The sequence below is a fragment of the Mus pahari genome, chromosome 4 (assembly GCF_900095145.1).
Source record: "Mus pahari chromosome 4, PAHARI_EIJ_v1.1, whole genome shotgun sequence".
Classification (NCBI taxonomy): domain Eukaryota; kingdom Metazoa; phylum Chordata; class Mammalia; order Rodentia; family Muridae; genus Mus; species Mus pahari.
The window spans coordinates 115,766,952-115,786,592 of NC_034593.1; the positions used below are offsets into that span (position 1 = coordinate 115,766,952).

Sequence of the window (19,641 nt, forward strand, 5' to 3'; positions counted from 1 at the left end):
CCCAAGGGAACACAGCCCACGACCCAGGTGCTCAGTCCGGGGAGAGTGTTCCCTATTGAAGTCACGTTGGGAACATGGCCTCTCAAAGCCAGTCGCTGTGTGTTCCTCTGTTATGTGAAAAAGACCATGGCGAATGTCTAACAAAAGTGTTTAAACAGCCCCTTTCATTTTTGGTGATTTGTGTAGGAGAAGAGTTTAAATCTTATGACTGTCTTTAACAGAGAAAAATCTACAAGCCCAAGGCTGACTCTTGATCATACAGTATACTTAAACACACGCTCATTTAAAGTACTTTGTATGTGCGTATACCCTGTACATATTTTTACATTATAGGGAATACAACTTATGTGAAAATCACAAATTAGGATATCCTTTGACTAAAATCCCTATGAAAATAAAAACTAAACTTTAAAAACATAATAACGAAGAATTGTTTAGTGGTGTTGCCTAAAATAATGGAACTCAAGACACAGAATTATTTTTAATCAGTGTTATTTCTGGTAAGTTTACATGTAAGACTCAAATTCAACTTGAGAAAACTTTTTAGTTAAAATTTTTTTCCTTTGGAAAGAAAAGGCCTCTTCTTGCATTGTGAACTTTAACTGATACAATTATTTCATGTGCCAGGAAACACTCTGATACTTAACTTGTCTTCCAGGTTTTGAACATCTTCCCTAAGAACAAGAGTAACTGTTACATATTTGATTATGTAAAAGCAATAACTTTGTGTAACTCAGTTATTTTCCTCTGCCTTGGGAAATAAAGGCTATAGCTTGTGTTTCACTGTGAACTCAGGTCTATAAGGGATTTATAGAAAATGTGATTAGTGAGCGATGAGGACAATAGAACAGCAGCCTTGATAAGTGGACACTGTGTGCCTGACAGATCTGCAACTTCCTCACATGAAACCCACTGCCCCGGGGGCCAACGGCTGCTCATTTATTTCACCAAATTTAAATCAATCGGGGAGGCAATCAGACAATAAATTGTGTGTCCATCTCTGGTAATCAAGTTGGCATCTTCAACAGCAAAGACTTGTACAAAGATTTCAGAGCTTCCTTTTCAAGCCGGGTTTTTCTTTGTGCTAGCCCACGCAGGGAATAAAAGTGGTGCTTCACTGTAAAATGATGTGGTTTTTTTTTGTTTTTGTTTTTGTTTTTTTTCTGTTTTCTGTTTTCTGTTTTCTTAGCACATTCTCTGCCTTACCACCTAGTAGTTGAGCCAAGGGTTTCCAGCTTCTGTGAAGCTGCCTCTTAACTGCTTGAGGGGGATTCTTTTGTCTGGGCTCTGGAACAAGATAACCGACTTAATCTTCCTAGTAACACGTGAGTCGCCATGTATCATTTTAATCTGTAAAACACTGGGGCTGAGTAGTGTCACATGCTGATTTTACTTTTCTATGAGAAAGTGACTCCCTGGCTCAATGATGGATTGCTTGTTCCCTTTAAACAACAGTCAAGATGGTGAATGCCCCGGGGTGACAGACAAGAGCCTGCAGTGGGAACCAGGGCAAAGCTGATGGCCCGGTTCAAGTTCACCTGACAAAGCTGGGGCGGTCTGCAGGCAGCATTCGAGAGAGGATTATTCACACTTGCATTATATTTCTGAATGCATTTTCTCTCCCGTGCAGCTGCAGAGCTCCAGCACACTGGAGGCTTATACACCATAATAAAGAGATTTCTTTTCTCTCTCATTCTCTAGTTGCTTACACGTTACACCTAGTTTCTACAGAACCGTTCAGGCCGGGGACGTGTATCCAGACAATACAGAACGAACATGTTTTCAGAACAACAGCCCCGTTAAAGCCAGTAATGCTAAAGTCGGTAATGCTAGCCTGATGTTTCTGGTCTCAGAAGCAAGCAAGATGAATTCTTCTTAAGTTGAACTTAATTCCTGGGACTCGGCTTTTTAAAAGAAAATTCTGCATATTCAAAAAGTAAGAGAGTAAAATCAAATTTAGCTCACATTGGAAAAAATGATAATGGAGCTTTTCTGAAAACTTCCTTGGATTCTCAAAATCTCTCTGATGATAAAGGATGGGGAAGGAGGTTGGAAAGCTTCTAACACTCTAGCGAACTAGGTTTCTGTATAAACTAAAGGTTGGATTGAGGATATTTGAATTTTCACTTCATTCCACCACCTAGCTACAGAGTTATTTTCTGAAGCCCACCGACCCAATTTCTGACTGCGTCTTGCTTTTGTAGCAAGAGGAGGGAGCAGTAGACACTCACTGAACATGAGAGCTGCCTAGAATCACCGCCGCCCCCCCTCTTCTTCTTAAGTTTTTCATCCTCTTATTTGAGCAATATAAGCTTCAGGCCCAGTACAGCCTGGCCAGATACTCAGCCATGTCCCTAAGGCCCCAAGTGATCCCATCCTGTCCCTTTTCCCTTCCCCATACTGGTCCAGGTTGTGTCTGTATGAACAGTACAATGTGGAAGTGATGGTGTAACATCTGGGGTGAGGTATTACATGTGTTATGGTTTCTGTCTATCTGGCCTAGAACTTCTCACTAAGCCTGAAGCAAACTGTCAGGTCCTGTGAAAGAGGAGGAGGAGGAGGAGGAGGAGGAAGAAGAGGAGGAGGAGGAGGAGGAGGAAGAAGAAGAGGAGGAGGAGGAACCAAGGCCTCTGACCGACTCTGTCAGCAAAGGCTGTGTGAGACAATAGATGCAGATTTCCAGGCCTAGCCAAGCTCCCTGGTGACTACAGCCCCACAGACATTCCGACTGTCACCTATCAGAACCCCCAGTCTGGACTACCCCCTAAACCAACCCTGGTTTCCAATCTATGCAAACGGCAAGGTAGTTAACAAATGCAATTTGGTAGCCTTTCTAATTTGAAAACATTATTTGTGGTTAGTCATAGTATTAGACAAATAACAGAAAGACATTTAGAACTCACCTGCAGTATGGATAATATGGTCCAATCTTGGATTCGCGTTGATGTTGGCTGAACAGTGGTGGCTATTCAGTTATTGTTGGAGCTTAAGTAGGCCTCCATAGGTTCATAAGGCTCTCAGGGAAGACATTTTCCTCCAGAAAGTTTTGTCCTTCTCCCCTTCATTAGTTTTGTGTTATAAGAATACACAACAGAAAGATACAGATAGCCGTGCTAATTAAGCCAATTAAGAGTACGCGAGTCCTTTCCTAGTTGGTAACCAAGAATGGACTCATGCGTCAAAGTCTCTTGGGGCTGAAGTTCAGAGATAGAGTGTTTTTAAAGCCAAGCTCACAAGCAGTATCACTCACATCAAAGTTGGATGAGGGTCTTGGTTCTGGCAGGGCACAGTAATTACTTCAAACATTCCATGGCAATTACTTTTGTTTCATACCTTCCTTCTTCAGTTAGTTTACATCCACTAGTTTGGTTAATACATCAGGATCATGATCAAAGTGATGGAAATGTCAAATGCGTTGCCAAGGCAAGGCAGATACGATTGTCTGAGGCAGAGGGCTAAGGAGAGTGGCTAAGCAAACACGAGATGGAGTCAGAACAAGATGGCGTTACTTCATTGTGACTTTCCTGGGAAGATGTAGACAGATGTCTGTTCACCCCCAGACATAGCACTGGCAACCAAGCAAAGCAATCACCCCGCTCAAATCTAGTGGTTTACTGGGGTTACTTACAGCATGGGTGACTCAAAGCCAGCTACCAACACCAAAAAGCCCATGCCAGCATGAGTGATGGCTGTATCCTTAGAGCTAGCTCCCTGAGTGGTCTTCCAATCTGGTCAAAGAGTGTCTGCTCCAGCAATTTTAAATGCCTCTGTAACCCTGGGATGGAGGCCTTGTGAATATTTAAGTTTTAAAACTTCGGAAGACTATACATTTGTATACTTTCTGAGCCTTTCATATGGAGACAGCATGACAAATTTGTCTCAGTTATGCTTATTGTGCTTAACATTTTCCTGCAATGACATACTTACATGGTTGTATGTGTGTGTATGAGTGCACACATGCACTTGTGTGTGTGTGTGTGTGTGTGTGTGTGTGTGTGTGTGTGCTGAGAACCAGACTGACCCAAGACTTTCTCAGAGGCCACAGTAAAAGGACAAAGGGAGCTCTACTTCAGCGTCCTTGTCCGTGAGTGGACAGGCCACTCTAGAGGGTGCCTGGAAGACGGCCGTGCTGAGAGCAGTGTAGACTGTGGACATCCAGCTCATGAGGTTTCAGCATAAAGCAATATTAGCAACTAGAAACTGTTCCTGTGATATGTTGTCAAAGAATCAGACTGCTTTCTTTCTCTTTCCTAAGAACTTGCCTAAGGCGAAATTAAAAAATAATCTAATAATTTCTTTGGTGGAGGCAATTTCAGGGCAGCATAAAATTAAATCTATGGCATGGTTATTATTATTATTGTTGTTATTGTTATTATTATTTTATTATTTCAGGGAAGCATAACATTAGATCTATGCTATAAGTATTATTATTATTATTATTATTTTAATTTAGTTTATGTGTATAGGTATTTTGTCTATATGCATGTTTGTATACCATACACATAATTGGTGTTTTCAGAGTCCAGAAGAGCAAATTGAAACAATCACTTGGGACTGGAGTTACAGATGGTTGTGAGCTGCCTTGTGGATTCTGGGAATTAAACCTGGGTTTTCTGGAAAAGCAGCCAGAGTTTTTAACTGCCGAGCCATCTTTCCAGTCCACCAACATAGTTATTACTAATGAATGTTACATAGATCTATAATGAAAAAAGAGCAAGCAAGGTGGAAACCCAAAATGTATAGCTTGAAGACAAAGAGAACATCAGTGAACTTGATGTTGCAGCAAAGGCTGTTTAGAAAGAGATAAGGCAATTAGTGCCCTTAAGGAGAAGATTCCCACTCTGCACTGGAGTAGAGACGGGGATGATCTTAGGGCAGGACCTACCCAACTGAGCTCTCGGCTTAAGGGGTTTCCTGCTCCTAGAGAGAAATTTCAAATGAAAGCTGCTGTGTAGGCTTAGTTTTTAATCAGGGTTCTTAAACACTCCGATCTTCCTTCTAGCCTACCAACCAGAGGTAGGAGAAAAAGAAGGTTAATAGGAAATGGGGGTTGTGGACATGTTTAGAGGGAGTTCTTTGGGGGTGATTTCACTCTTTGTTTTCAGGATACCAGCAGTCCAGTTCAGCAGCAAACACCACACACGAATCAGTAGCAGTGGCTCAATCCTATAGAACCAGCAAGTCCACCATATCAGCATGGGTCAGCAGAAGCGGCCAGAAGCAGCCAGAATAACACAACAGGTTCTTCGGTGAGTTTCTCTCTGTGAAGTGAAGACCCATCAAAGACCATCGAAGAAGCCAAACCATCAAAGACCAGCAAAGCGTTACATGGCTTAGCGATGCGAGAGCATCTCTCACTATCTGTGGGATTCTATTTATATTCTTTCTAAACATCACTTGCCCTCTCAAATGTCTGTTTCCAGCAAAACATTGCATGCCCTCACTCAAGATGGCTTCCAGGAAAACATCACGTGACACAACTGAGCTGTTAAAGAAGCCAGACATTTCCTCTTCACTGCTGCTAATGGGATCAAAGGGCTCAGGGCTCATTCCAAACTGGCCACCAAACTTAGTAGTGTGGCCCAAGTGGCATTGGCTATCGAATCATGAGGGATGCAGGTGAGAAGAGTTTGTGATTTCTTTCTCTCTGGTGGCAGATTGCTGCTGAGGCCAGGCAGTTTATGGCAGGGGAATCCCTGCCCGAACGTCCCAAGAGGCCGTTGTATGACTCTGTGAAAGTGAAGGAAGGCTGCAATGGAGACCTGCATTGGTTACTTTTTTGTTATTGTGATAAAACATCTAGACCAAAACTAATAACAGAAGAGATAGTTTATTTGGGCTTATCGTCCCCGAGGGAGGATTCCATCATGGCAGGAAGACACAGCAGCAGGAAGCAGCTGCAATGCCTGGAGTAGAAGGTGAGAACTCACATCTTCAAACACAAGTAGAAAGCACAGAGCAAACTTGAAATGGCGCTAGTCTTTAAAAACGCTCAATGTCCACTTCCAACTACACTTCCCTGCAACAAAGCCACACCTCGCAATCCTCCCCAAACAGTACCACCAACAGGGGACCCAGTGTACAAATGCCCAAGACTATGGTAGACATTCCTCATTCAAACTACCAAAGGGTTTGAGGCCAGCCTGGTCTACAGAGGGAGTTCCAGGACAGCCAGGGCTACACAGAGAAACCCTGTCTCGAAAAAAAACCAAAAAACCAAAACCGAAAACCCCCAAATAAAAACAAACTACCAAAGGACCACAAGATGTTGAAGACACCAGAGCTGTGAGGTACCTGCCAAGAAGGGCAGCTTACAGGAAGTGGAACCAGCCCAAGAGAGAGAGCTATGATGAAGCCAGGAAAGCTGCAGAGGTGGAGACAGCTAAGTCCTATGAAATGAATGTCCAGACGCCAGATCTGGGGCTACAGAACTGATGCTTGGCCTGATTTGTTGCTGTCTTGTTTTGGCCTAGTTATTCCACCCCCCCCCCCAATGCCCCAACTCCTCTCCTTGGGAATGGTAATGAATATTCTGGGCCATCATACATTGGAATTATATAATTTGCTTTTTGATTTTACAGAGGGCTACCATGAAGAGTCTTGAGTCTTAGAGGCCACTTTGGATTTTGAAACAGTAGAGACTATGAGAAACTACAGGGACCTTTGAGGCTTGATGAAATGTATTTCGTGTTATATGACCAGAAGCCTACAAGACAATGAGTATAATGGAGTGGCTTAAATGAACATACTCCTATGGTCTTGGGTACTTGAATGTTTGGTTTAGTTATTGGTGCTGTTTGGCAGATGGCGGTGTTTACAAAATATGGAGCAACTCAGAGTAGGGCATAGCTTGATTGCAACAACCGTCCATGTTGGGCCCAGCAAGGAAGGGAGTGGGAAGTGAAGCTGCAGTGGACTGGGGACTGGTCCAGGTCAGCATGGTCCTTGCCTATGCATCCTGGGCAGAGGCTCCATCTGCTCTACTACAGTGAGTCCCCGGGATGACGAGTGAGGGATTTCAGGGTACCATCAGCATCCGATGGCCCAGCTGGCCTGGAGGCAAAGGATTTGGAAACCAGGGGAGAAAGTAGCACACTTTATTCCCGAAGAAGCTGTTCATAGGGAGGTTTGCTAAGTCAAGTACCATTTTAACCAGGCCTGGATCCCACAGGTAGGGCACGTAGATTTCCTTGCCCTACACTTTCCGCTGAATTTGGGGGTTTGAGGGTGGAGTTGAGTCCACAGGTCACCTGGCCTTCTCCACCGCTTCAGTGAGAATAGCACTGACAAAACCATTCTAACAACAAATGGCTCTCACAGGAGGTTTGACTCATGGGCATGGACTCAGGTTTACTGACTTCAGTCCTATGACATTTAATGCCTCTCGGTCAGTTAATGGCCTTTCTTGCTGTCACAACCTCTTCGTACTGCCCCCAGCCTCGAATCAAGTACACATTCTATTTTTTCTTGATTTTTTTTTCTGTAGGATTTTATGCTGTTGACTACTATTCCTCATATTTCTTTTTGATTAGCTTCCTAAAAATCTTGATCGTCCACATCTCTATCTGTCCATTCTTCATTTTACTTGGCATTCCTTTCCAATAATCTTACACTTATGAAAAAATATATGGAAATTAGGAATCTGGGAAGAAGTACACAGAGTGATACAATGTCGCCGATGTGCCCCTCATCTGGTTCTGTGCAGATGCAAGAGAAGGGTGATGCTCTGAGCCCTTTCCCCACTGTTTCCCTCTCCTTCACCAGGACATTTCATTACTCGGCAATTTCATCTAGTGCTCAGTCCATATTCAAATGTCGTAAATGTCCTCAGAATGTTATTTCAGTCCTGATTTATGGTCATACTTTTAGCAAAGACATTGATTCTTAAAAATTATTTTATTTATTTACATTTCAAATGTTAGCCCTTTTCCAGGTTTCCCCTCCCAGAAACTCCCTATCTCATTCCACCTCCCCCTGCTTCTATTGAGGGTGCTCTGCCACCCATCCACCCACTCCCACCTTACTGCCCTGGCATTCCCCTACACGAGCCTTCACAGGACCAAGGGCCCCTCCTCCCATTGATGTCTGTCTAGGTCATCCTCTGCTACATATGCAGCTGGTCCCTCCATGTGTGCTCTTTGGTTGGTGGTTTAGTTCCTGGGAGCTCTAGGGGGGGTCTGATTGGTTGATATTATTGTTCTTACTATGGGGTTGCAAACCCCTTTAGTTCCTTCAGTCCTTTCTCCAACTCCTCCATTGGGAACCCCCAAGCTCAGTCTAGTGGTTGGCTTCAAGCATCCGCTTCTGTATTTGTCAGGCTCTGGCAAAGCCTCGCAGGAGACAGCTATATCAGGCTCCTGATTTTATACTTCTGGAATATTATCCAGCAATAAAGAATGACATCTTGTATTGGAACAAAATGGGTGGGGTTGGAGGATGCTCTTGAGGGAGGGATTAGGGGAATTTAGGTTTAATTGTACATTGAAAGGGGATGCTTGGTGCTCCCAGAGGTGCTCTCCACGTGCACACCACTCAGCACCCAAGGCTTCGCAGCTGTTGCAAAGTCTTCTCATGCAAGGGAAGATACCCTGGGGCAAGCCTAGTGAGGAAGAAGTGGGGCCTGAGACCCTAGAAAGTGATATGTCCAGAGCCCTTGGGAGGATTTCTGGCACTGGGCCTCTGCCCATTCTGCTAGTAGCTGTTTTTCTGTTACAACAAAAGTTGTACTTTTGGAGTGTCCCCCACCCCCACCCTCTGACCCCTCTGCCCTGTCATCCGATGCTTTTCTTTCTCAATGCCTTCCCATTTCCTTTTTTTTGCTTGTCACTCTCTTCCTTGACATTTTTGGCTGTCACATCCCTCCAATCTGTCACTCTTGGTTCCTCTGCTTTGTCTTCTTTCTAGGATATACAGTTCTCTGTCCATCCTTCTACACAAACTTCGTGGAACTCCTTGATGACCACCCTTCATCCCAGATTTCCTTAGCACAGTATGTGATGGTTAATATTGATAGTCAGCTAGTCAAGATTTAGAAATATCTAGGAGACAAAGCTCTAAGACTGTCTATAAGGGAGTTCCTGGGTTGTGTTAACCCAGGTGAGAAGACACACCCTAAATGTGTGTGTTACCACTGAGCATTTATACAATGCTTTCAGCAGGAAATAATAATTACCAAGCTTGTGTGAAGAAGATGTATGGGGAAAGCAATAGGCTGTGGTGACCCTGTGGTATGTGACCACACTTCTATCACACCTTTCATAGATAGAAATACACTAGAAGAAAGCAAGGGAGAATCAGAAAGAAACTCAGAATACAGAAATATCTGGTATCACACAAAAACATGAGATAAAAATTGGTGACATCAGCTCAGTTTAAAAAAAAGTCCGTATGGATAACAGTTTTACAAAATGGCAAATATAAAAGGAGAAACAAAATTTGAAATCTTTCCAGGAGTTTGGATGTTTTAAGTTCACAAAAACCTCTCAAGTTAATATGAAAGCAGCAACAGTATCAGTTTTAATAATGACCAAAACTCTCCAAACAGACAACCCCCCCCAAAAACAACAACAAAAAACCATAACCAACCTACTAAACAACAACAAAACAAAACAAAATCACAATGGCTTAATGACAGCAGTTTGTTTTTAGCTGAGGTTTGCATCCATTGTGGGTTGGTTGGGGTCCTTTTCCATATTGTCTTCATACAACTCAGGACCTCAAACATCATACACAACTGTAGAGTCCAAGACAGTCTCCCGACATGTCCCTGTGTCAGAGGGTACAAGGTCTGTAGGATCTTTTCCTGGCAAGCAAGGGTAGGCCTGAAATCGACACTTGTGAATTCCCCTCATAAGTCAGTGACCAGAATCATCCGTTGGCCCAATCGATCAATATGCCAATACCTGCCTTGCTCCTGGGAGGAGGCAGGTCTGATGCTAGGCTCCTGAAGGCTTGATAAGCTCCCAACCCACAGCCTATATCTTACTTGTTTGCTCTAGTGAAGGTCTAGTCAGAGAAAGACGATGGCATATTTCATTACAGCTTGCATGTTGGTTATTAAAGAAGTAAAATATTCCCCGCTTTCCAAAGTTTGTAGTGACATCTTTCTGATCTACAGAGTGAATCTGAGGATCTGTGAGATAGATGAGGCCTTTTCCATTTCCAGTCACCCAACCTAAAAGAGAATGATACATCTGAGCACCATATACCCTAGAAATATCAACACGCATGCACACACATGCACACACATGCACACACATATGTATACGCATCCACATGTGCATGCGTAAAGAGATACATTGAAAACTTGATCATTCCATGACTTATATTTAGTATGTTTCTGCCAAGGCATTTGAGATGCATATCCTAATTACTAATTTAAAGAAGAGAACTGAATACTACATTGTGACATATGTCAAGTATGACATACTGAGGTACTGAATATTCACAGAATTGTAAAGCATAATGTTCATTTAGAATAATTACTAAAATCTCAACGTTGAGCATTTGTTTTGATTTAGAAGTTTTTTTAATACCTTATTCACTAGGCTCTATATTTGCCTGCCTACCCCACACTTATGTCTTGAGTACAGAAACTGTACATTTTTTATATACAAAGTACACAGGAGTGAATGAGATAAACAAAAACGTTTGTACCAATTGAGCAAACATGCTCATGAAGAGAGACAGATAATAAACTATGGATATGTAAAACATACAGTGTGACAGCTACAAATGCTATGGGGGAAGAGCTGAGGATCGAGGGTCTCTTGCTAGAATAGTCTCTAATATGAATTATCATAAATACAATAACCAACAAACTGAAAAAAATCACTAATATTAATGCGGATTTTAAGAAAACTCAAATTTAAGTATACACAGCTTCTTGTTTCATATTTCCAAATATGAAACTCAATTATTAGCTTTCAAGATGAATAAAGGGCTAGAGAAAAAAAAGCAGGGATGGTTTTAAATTCAATTAGTTCATTTCTGATTTGCCTGTGGAGGAGTGTTGAATAACTTGGAACTAGAGTCAGAGTTGTGAGCAGCCAACCACGTGGGCACTGGGATTGAACCCAGGCCTTACATAAGGACAGCAAGGGTTCTGAGCCACTGAGCCATCCTCCAGCCCCATGGAAGAAGTTGAGAGAACTTTGAAGTGAAATGCAGTCATAAGAAACCGATCTCACTTGCATTCTCTCACGTGAGCGGAAGTTTGTAGGGACTGCTCTGCAACTGGGCCCAAGAGACCACAGGCTCGAGGATCATGAGGTGCCCAAGTCACTTGGGAATCATTTGCTACACGCGGCAAAATCAATTACCTTAATTCTAAACAGTACCCTGCACACAGAATGGTCTATGGTCTATGGTTAATGATTAGACATATCAGTTGCAAAATTCAGAATTAAAAAATAAATGCTTATTTTACATACCTTGTAAATCAACCACCACATCTCTCTGGTTAGAAAACTCATAAGAAAAGTGGCCATAGGCCAAGCCGTATTCTGTGGCTTTGTACTCATTTTTGACTATCTTGGTGTTGTTAGATAACTTGACAAATTCCCCCAGTATGTAAGGCTCCACACTGATGCATCCCTTTATAGTCCTGTCTTCCAAAATCTGCAACAGAGAGACGGGAGGTAGTATTCACAACAGGGGACACCGCATTCTCTGCAGTGGGGTAGATCTCTGCGTGGACTGAGTTCCTGCCATGCAGACTTATCATTCTAGACTTCAATTTCCTCGGAGCTAGGTCTACGAGGAATAATAATTACTCATTAGTTTTGTCAAAATGGTTAAATGATAAGATAAATACAAGGCACCCAGTGCTACTTTCTCTAACATGAGGTTTAGTGAAGAGAAATTGGTTCCAACGTCTCTGAAATCCAAGGTAGAAGATAGGTCGGGCTGAATCTAAGAAGACAAACTGGGCCCAACAGTTACAGTTCTTTGAAAGCGAAGTACTTATGGTTTCCCCTTGATAAACATGTTTAAGGTACAGGTTCTTATCACTGGGTTGCAAAGATTGAGAGGAAGAAATGCAAAACAAAGGGTTTATGTTTCATGCTGAGGGGATAGTTTTTTTTTTGTTTTTTTTTTTTTTTTTTTACAAAATACAAGCTTGAAGGCCCTTTTGAGAGACAAGACATCAAGAAAAGTCAAGTAAGAAGGCCGACTTAACCAGATGCTGGATCAACAGTGACCTGGGATCAACAGTGACTCTGACGTCACCCAGGCAGCCCAAATGAATATGCTGAATGGGGTAGACAGTCATTCTTTTCATTTTTTTTTTTTTTTAAATAGAATGGAGTTGGTGAAGCTGAGGAAGGAGCCTAGGAACTAGATGTGTAAGATCTTACTGGACCATGTTAGAAGTAGACTGGTAATAGGAATCTAATCTATTATCTAGCCTACAGGCTTGTTTAAGTAACTCATGCTTTACCAGCAATATTGTAGAGGGGATGTAGAAGATCTGCGTCGGAATCTTTTGCTCGTAGAGTCTCTTGTTAAACTCTGTCACATAGTGTTGCGCTGTCATCTGCCGCTCCACATCAGTGAAGTGGTACCGGAGCCCCTTCCTCTCTTTGTATTCTTTCCCAACGTATCTACGGATGGACAGAACCCACATAGCAACATGTGAAACTGATCTTTACTATCGACTATATAAGCAGGATAGAGGGACCCACAAGAAGACCAACAGAGTCAACTAACTGGACCCTTGGGGACCCCAAAGACTGAACCACCCACCAAAGAGCAAGCAGAGGCTGGACCTAGGCCACCTGCACATATGTAGCAGGTGTACAGCTTGGTCTTCATGTGACTCTTGGTCTTCCCTGACTCTGCCTCCTGTCTGTGGATTCTCTTCCCTTAACTGGACTCCCTTGTCTGGGCTCAGTGGGAGAGGATGCTTCTAGTCCTGCAGTGACTTGATGTGCCGAGGTGGGCTGATACCTAAGTCGGGGAGCTTCTTCTTCTCAGAGGAGAAGGAAAGGAGGGATGGGGGGCAGTGCAGAGAGACTGTGTGTACGTGGGGGGCTGGGAGAAGAAGGGGTCTTCGATCAGGATGTAAAGTGAATAAATAAATAACTAATAAAAAAAAGGAGAAACATGAAGTATAAAAGACGATTTCAGGTGCTGAAGAGATGGCTTAGTGGTTAAGAGCACTGACTGTTCTTCCAGAGATCCTGAGTTCAAGTCCCAGCAACTACATTGTGGCTCACAACCATCTGTAAAGGATTTGATGCCCCCTTCTGGTGTGTCTGAAGACAGCTACAGTGTACTCAGATACATAAGATAAATAAATTTCTTTTTAGAGAAGATAATGTCTATTCCTTATCTAATCAATATCAACTCTCTCGACTTCAGATCTAAGTCATTTTATAACGGCTTTGTCTACAAGAGAGCACAGCTCCTGCTACGTGGCCTGAAATGATATGGAATATGAAGGGAAACGATCCAGCCAGTGTGATAGTTCTTCACGCCTGTGTGTAAATCACGGCTCAGCACAGTGTGCCGGAGTATGGTCAGACTCTGGAGCCTGGCAGTCTCATCTGCAGTGTGGCCTTAAATGTGTCAATTAGTCAGTATGAAGTCTCCTCTATTCCTCTCTTGAAATGATGATTTCATTCTGTGAATACCAATTTTACCGAGACCTACTATGAGCTATTAGATATGTAACTAGCTGTTAGATATGTAACTCTGTCCATAATTGGACAGAGACTACACAAGGTAGTAAGTAATTAAATAATACATAATTATAGTACTACATGTCACTGTAGTAATTTATACTTGCTATAAGTTAGTATGAATTTATTAGTAATGTCACATGTGCTTGGAGGATCCTACAAAATCAGAGGGAGTTGTCAGCATCATAGACCACCATGAGGCAAACCTGCATCAGAAATCTCTGAATCTAATATACTCAAGAAGGCTACAGTCCTGGCCATTCAGACTCTGGGGGATGGGAGAAATGGCAGTGGGAAGGGCACACACAGGTAGAGCCTCTGTGGTATCAGAGAGCATCCCAGAGAGAAGGAGCATCGGGAGAGTGACATCCCAGTGCTGACGGCAGGCCTGCAGAAGGCTCAAAACAATTTAGAGCTTTTCATTTATCGACAGACCAGCAGCAGTGTGCAAAAACGGGTTACCAGTGTAGGGTGCCATTTCTGAAACATTCTTCTAGGATTATGGATCAGTGTCCTGTGGACAGGAAGACACCGTTTTCTTTCATTTTATTGTTGTTTTGGGAAGTCTGAACTCTCTCCCTTCCCTTTTCCTTCCTTCCTTCCTTCCTTCCTTCCTTCCTTCCTTCCTTCCTTCCTTCCTTCCTTCCTTCCTTTCTGTTTCTTTTATTTTTGTCTTACAGCCCATTTGAATCCAATCTGATTTTTGTTTTTGAAGATCGGTGTCTTTTGGCAGTTCTGAAAAGTAACCAGAAATTTTCTGCTCCAGCATATCATAGTTCTGAAGCCTGGATGTCCCAAATCAAAAGTCAGTGGGGTGCCGCTTTCTCTAAATGCAGAAGGAAAGATCTGCCCTTGGCCTTGCTGGGACTTGTGGGTTTTCTTGCTTTGCTTCAGCTGTGTGCAGGCTGACCTCCAAGTTTCTTTTCCTAAAGAACACAGCTGTGATGGTTTGAATAAGAATGTCCTTCATAAGCTCAGATATTTAAATTCTTAGTTGTGGGGGAGTAGAGCTGTTTGAAAGAATTAGAAGGATTATGAGGTGTGGCCTTGTTGGAGTAAGTGTGTCACCAGCGGTGGGCTTTGGGTTTTCAAGAGCCCATGTTACTAGGCAGTCTCTTGTGTTGTCTGTCTGTCTGTCTGTCTCTCTCTCTCTCCTTCCTCTTTCTTCTCATCTGTCTCCTCTTTCTCCCCCTTCTCATCTCTCTCCCTCTCCCTCTCTCTCTTCTCTTCGTCATTCTCCTCTCTCTCTCTCCCTCCCTCCCTCCACCACTCTTTGCCTGTGAATCTGGATGTAAAGCTCTCAGCTCCAGGACCATGCCTTGCCTGCATGCTGCCATGCTTCCTGCTATGATAATGGACGAACACTCAGAACTGTAAGCAACCCCTCAATTAAATGTTTTCTTTTGTATGTGTTGCCCTGGTTATAGCTAACTTTACACCAATAAACAGCGAATAAGACCTGGCTGTGTTAGGTTATAGATTCACCTTATTCTAGTATGACTTTGTATTAACTACAGTTGGAGCAGGTCTCATTTCCCCAATGTGAATACTGAAACATCCACATATGGTTTTGAGGTGACACAGTTCGATTTGTAACATCTCATTCTATCATTTATATATGCCTTTGGGCAAGCTCTTCACATTACTGTGGTTTAATTTCCATCTCTTTAAAAATCAAGACAGTCAGTCTTGATGCTACTTTAGAGGGTGTTTGAAGACTGGCTGAATTAGTATAAGTCGTTTCAAATAGAGCCTGAGGCATATATTATTGTAACTTTCAGCTGTTCTAGAACTGTTTGGATTTACCCAATTTCTCTATTTTTTCCCCGATTTCATACATTATTAGGGTTTAGATGACAAACAGGGTCAACTTTAAAAGCTGGACTTACGCATTATTTTTCGTGGGTTTAAAAAAATACAAATAATATGGCAATCAACCATATGGCTAAGATGTCTAATTCTCTTGTGTATCCTGTGGGTTTAAAGCCGTTCCCCTGGTGGGCTTGAGTTCATGTATATACAGCATCCAGACACTCGTCTGGCATTATTCTGTGACGTATGGAAACTGTTGTCAATTGACTAGCGATGGAGAAAAGAAGTCATATATTTGGGCCACATTTCAACCCTTTCAAAATCTCATGAGTGATTACTTCATCAAACAGAAAACTAGCCTGACGTATGTTGAGGACACACATGGTTTCTAGCAATACCTCCCCAGGGTTTCCTCTTGATGGAGATAGTGGACCCAAAATGCATTTCTCTGCTTGCCCTTCTTCTTCACTTTCAGGTAGTCTCCCAGATACACCACAGTTTCCTGGGCTGTCCACAATTCAGACTTTTTGGAATATTTTAGCAGAAGGGCACCTGGGGAAAAAAGGTAAGGCTTCTTTAAACCATATTGAACAGGGCTTGGTAACCAGCAAGCCCACTCTGCATGCTCACTGTAGGGTCCTGGTAGCTCCAGGGATTCAAACTGGTATCATGGGAAATGCTGAATGAACATGAGTCCTAAATTGTCTCATCAGAACTGTCCAACTTGTAATCCCTCATATTTTGCCTTTTTATAACTCCTATTAAAATTTAGTTCAATGAAAATGTGACACTTTATAAGTGTCAATAAAGAATAGCTTTTGATTCTTGCTCAGTTAAATATGGCAAAAGACAAAATTAAGACGAGCTTCTGCATGGAAGTAGATAGAAAAATGAAGGCTTATAGACACTTATAGAGACCGTGCTGGTGTATGTAGCATGTGATTCTTAACATCTGGAAACAGCAGAGTACCAAGTTTACCACCTTGGGCAGATCACACAAACATAAAATAATATTGCTTCATAGGCTCCAGAAATGCCAGGGATTCTTGATTGTATACTGCAGTGTGTCCTCATGTCTTCTTACTCCTCTTGAATTGGGGACAGGAGGATAGAGAAACCACATCAAAAAGATGCCAACTTTATTGAAGGAGATGGTGAAGGGGGAAAAAGTAACATTATCTTCATTTTAAACCAAGAAAGAAAGGCAGAAAGTGAGAAAGCATTCCTTACAGGGACAAGGTCAACATGAAACCTACAGAAGACAGGTATCCTGCTTTGATATTTAAATTAAAACTTAGTGACCAGAGCTGAAGAGGTGGCTCAGCAGTTAACACTGACTACTCTTCCAGAGGTCCTGAGTTCAATTCCAGGCAACCACATGGTGGCTCACAACCATCTGTAATTGGAAATAATGCCCTCTTCTGGTGTGTCTGAAGACAGCGACAGTATACATTAAAAACAAAAATACAACAACAACAACAACAACAAACCTGAGTGACCAAAGACCTCCTGTGTCTGTGTGGTGACTTGGGAGGGGTAAATAGAAGAAAATACTTTAAAAACATCCACAGGTGGAAGGGAGTGACTTCCAGTCAGCTGAGTGGGTAATAGGAGTTGGATTGCTGGGATGCAAAGAGAAGGTGACATAGCTGCTCACATTCAGTGACGGATGAATCAGAGATGATGAATCAAGAGGAGAGAATGGAAGGAGAACATATTCTGAAACTTTGGCCCTATTCTATCCCTTTTGACTTTTAATTCATATTAGTAAAATACTACTACTACTACTAATAATAATAATAATAATAACTGGGAAATAACCTATCTCTAAAAAAAGATGTGGTCCTGAAATCTCACTTCTCACAGGCAAGAAATTCCATGTCTAGAAGAGCAATTTTCCCGGCAATTCACAAAGTTCACCCTTTATGATCAGTGGTCCCCAGCCAGCTCTTCCCGAGGCTTCCAGCAGATGCTCTCGAAAGCCTGGAGCTAGAGACTAGGAGGGTTGTACTCACTGTGGGCTTGTTGAAGTTGATTGGACTTCAAAACGCCTGTATTCTCTAGTCTCTGAAGCAGCCAATCGTGCCTCACGCCTGCCAGAAGTTTTTCAAGGTCATCTGGCTGTAGGGTGCGAGCCTCCAGGATCTCTTGACTGGTTTGACCTGTCAGCGAGGAGAAGGAACTTCTGCTCGAGTTCAGCAGAGACCAGGAGCTTTCCCCGTCGGACGAACTGCGGGAAAAGGCTGGTGATTTTAGCCACCAGCATGAGCTGGAGTTCTGGCTGCTCTTCAGCATACTCCCAAGCTCCTCTCCTTCCTCTGTGGTGCTGAAGTCCTCATTGAAGATAGGGGAAGGACTGGAGCCCTTTCCAAAGGACTTTGGCCCCTCAGCACTCTGACCGGACCTCAAAGCACGTGGTCTGTGAGCGCTGTCCTGGCCAGGGGAGCAGACCTCTGTGCTGTCAAGCATTTGGCCCCCCTCATCCACCGTGGAGGCATCGGGGTCGACAGTCTGGTCTCTGACTGAGCAGCCAGTCTTTGCTGAGTCAGCGTTTTGAACCGATCCATCCGGGAAGAAAGTCCTACATGTAGACGTTGAATGGCTGCTTTCTAAACATCCTAGGGCTACCTGAGAGGGCGATTGTCCATCGTCTGTGCTTTCTGCTGTTTCTCCTTCTGGGTTGACCGAGGAGGGGGCAAATGTTAATTCAGGCCCTGTGCCTATTTCAGTGAGTTTTCCCCCATTCTTTTCTCCATGCCAGTCTTTAAAGTCATACTTGGATTCTGGGAAATCATCCATTATTCCAGACGGTTCTTCTTCAACTGAAGGATTCGTGGTCACGTCCATGAACCTGCCTGAACTAGACAAGGACCAGGAATCAGAACCACATGAATGACAGGACTGAAGAGAAGTATTCTTAGATCCTTCAGGAGTTTCTACCAGCCCTGCACCTAAGACCAAACAAGTGTCTGTCGTGTTGAGAGGAAGGAGGGACGTGTGGTTGTGTAACTGACTTTGTGAAGACTCTAAGTTGTGATCTCCAGTTGTCTGAAGAGAGACACCACGGAGCTTTGGAGACAACAAATCCGCAGCTCCGCAGCTTCTGTCCCTCTCCGGCTCCTCAGACGCTGCCGTAGAGCATTGAGTATCCACAGGATGCTCTTCTTGGCTAGACTCTTTCCTCACTGCATCCTGAACCGCGCAGTTCACTTCCTCCCAGCTTGTGGAAGAGCTGAGCCCTGACAGTCTGCTCCAAGAACTGGCGCTAGAGCTGTCTCTCAGAGTCTTGTTGGAGACATCTGTCCCGCCATTGCTGTAGTTTGGTGGCTCAGTCTCAGTCCCCAAATCTAGGTCCAGGGAGACTCGGAATGCCTTGGAACGGGTCCAGCTCCTCCCCCTTTCTCTTTGGAGCTTCCCTTGATCTTTCTTAGACACTTTGGAAGAAGCTGAACTCTTGCTGTCTTGAGAACCCGCCCTCTCTCGAGTAGCACCCGTAGTATCTGCAGTGTGTGTTTCTGTCTTCAGAGTGGTGATACAGACCTCCGATTTTGTGTCTCTCTGGTTGCTTCTGCTGTTCCCACAAGTGCTTTCAAATACCTCGCACACCGAAGTATGGTGCTGGGAATAGGTTTCAAGAATTTGTTGGAAATCCACGTGTCTATGCAGGATGAGTCGATCTAAACCACATTTGAAACTCTCTGGGACATAAGATCGAGCATCTAAATTTGGGAAGCTTTGAACTCGTAGATGTCCCTTCACCTGGCTGATGAGAGACATGATTTCCTGAGACAGGGCTTCTCTGTCCTGGCTTGTGGGGGAAGTGCTGAAGATGTAGAGCTTGCTCAGAGCTTCACGGCATAGCTGCCTTGCTGCGCGAACTGCATCTGTCTCGCCATGGAGTCTGGAGTGCACCGTGGCAAGGCCGAAAGCAGCTTTGATGAAGCTGTGAAGCTCCTGCTTGCCACTAACCAGCTCGCCATCTGTCTTGGTCAGGAGGCCGATCTCAAAAGCTTCTTTGGCGTCACACAGATACACACTTTTCATTCCCGCAGGGCAGTCTGCCGAACAGCTGTATGACAACAAACACGTGCCACGGATATTCTGTGGGAAACGGCAAATGAGGTCAGATAGTGCATTGGGTACC

General features: G+C 43.5%; 1 protein-coding gene across 1 annotated transcript in view; it reads right to left on the bottom strand.

Moving 5' to 3' along the window:
• Nucleotides 1-8,794: 8,794 nt before the first annotated feature.
• Alpk1 (alpha kinase 1) overlaps nucleotides 8,795-19,641 on the bottom strand; it is a 102,517-nt gene continuing 91,670 nt past the window's right edge. Inside the window, exons 10-14 of the mRNA XM_021196720.2 lie at nucleotides 17,513-19,598; nucleotides 15,896-16,049; nucleotides 12,443-12,605; nucleotides 11,433-11,619; nucleotides 8,795-10,174 (exon numbers count right to left, since the gene is read on the bottom strand). Coding sequence (XP_021052379.1) covers nucleotides 9,975-10,174; nucleotides 11,433-11,619; nucleotides 12,443-12,605; nucleotides 15,896-16,049; nucleotides 17,513-19,598 — 2,790 coding nt within the window. The 3' untranslated portion in view covers nucleotides 8,795-9,974. The remainder of the gene's footprint in view (nucleotides 10,175-11,432; nucleotides 11,620-12,442; nucleotides 12,606-15,895; nucleotides 16,050-17,512; nucleotides 19,599-19,641) is intronic.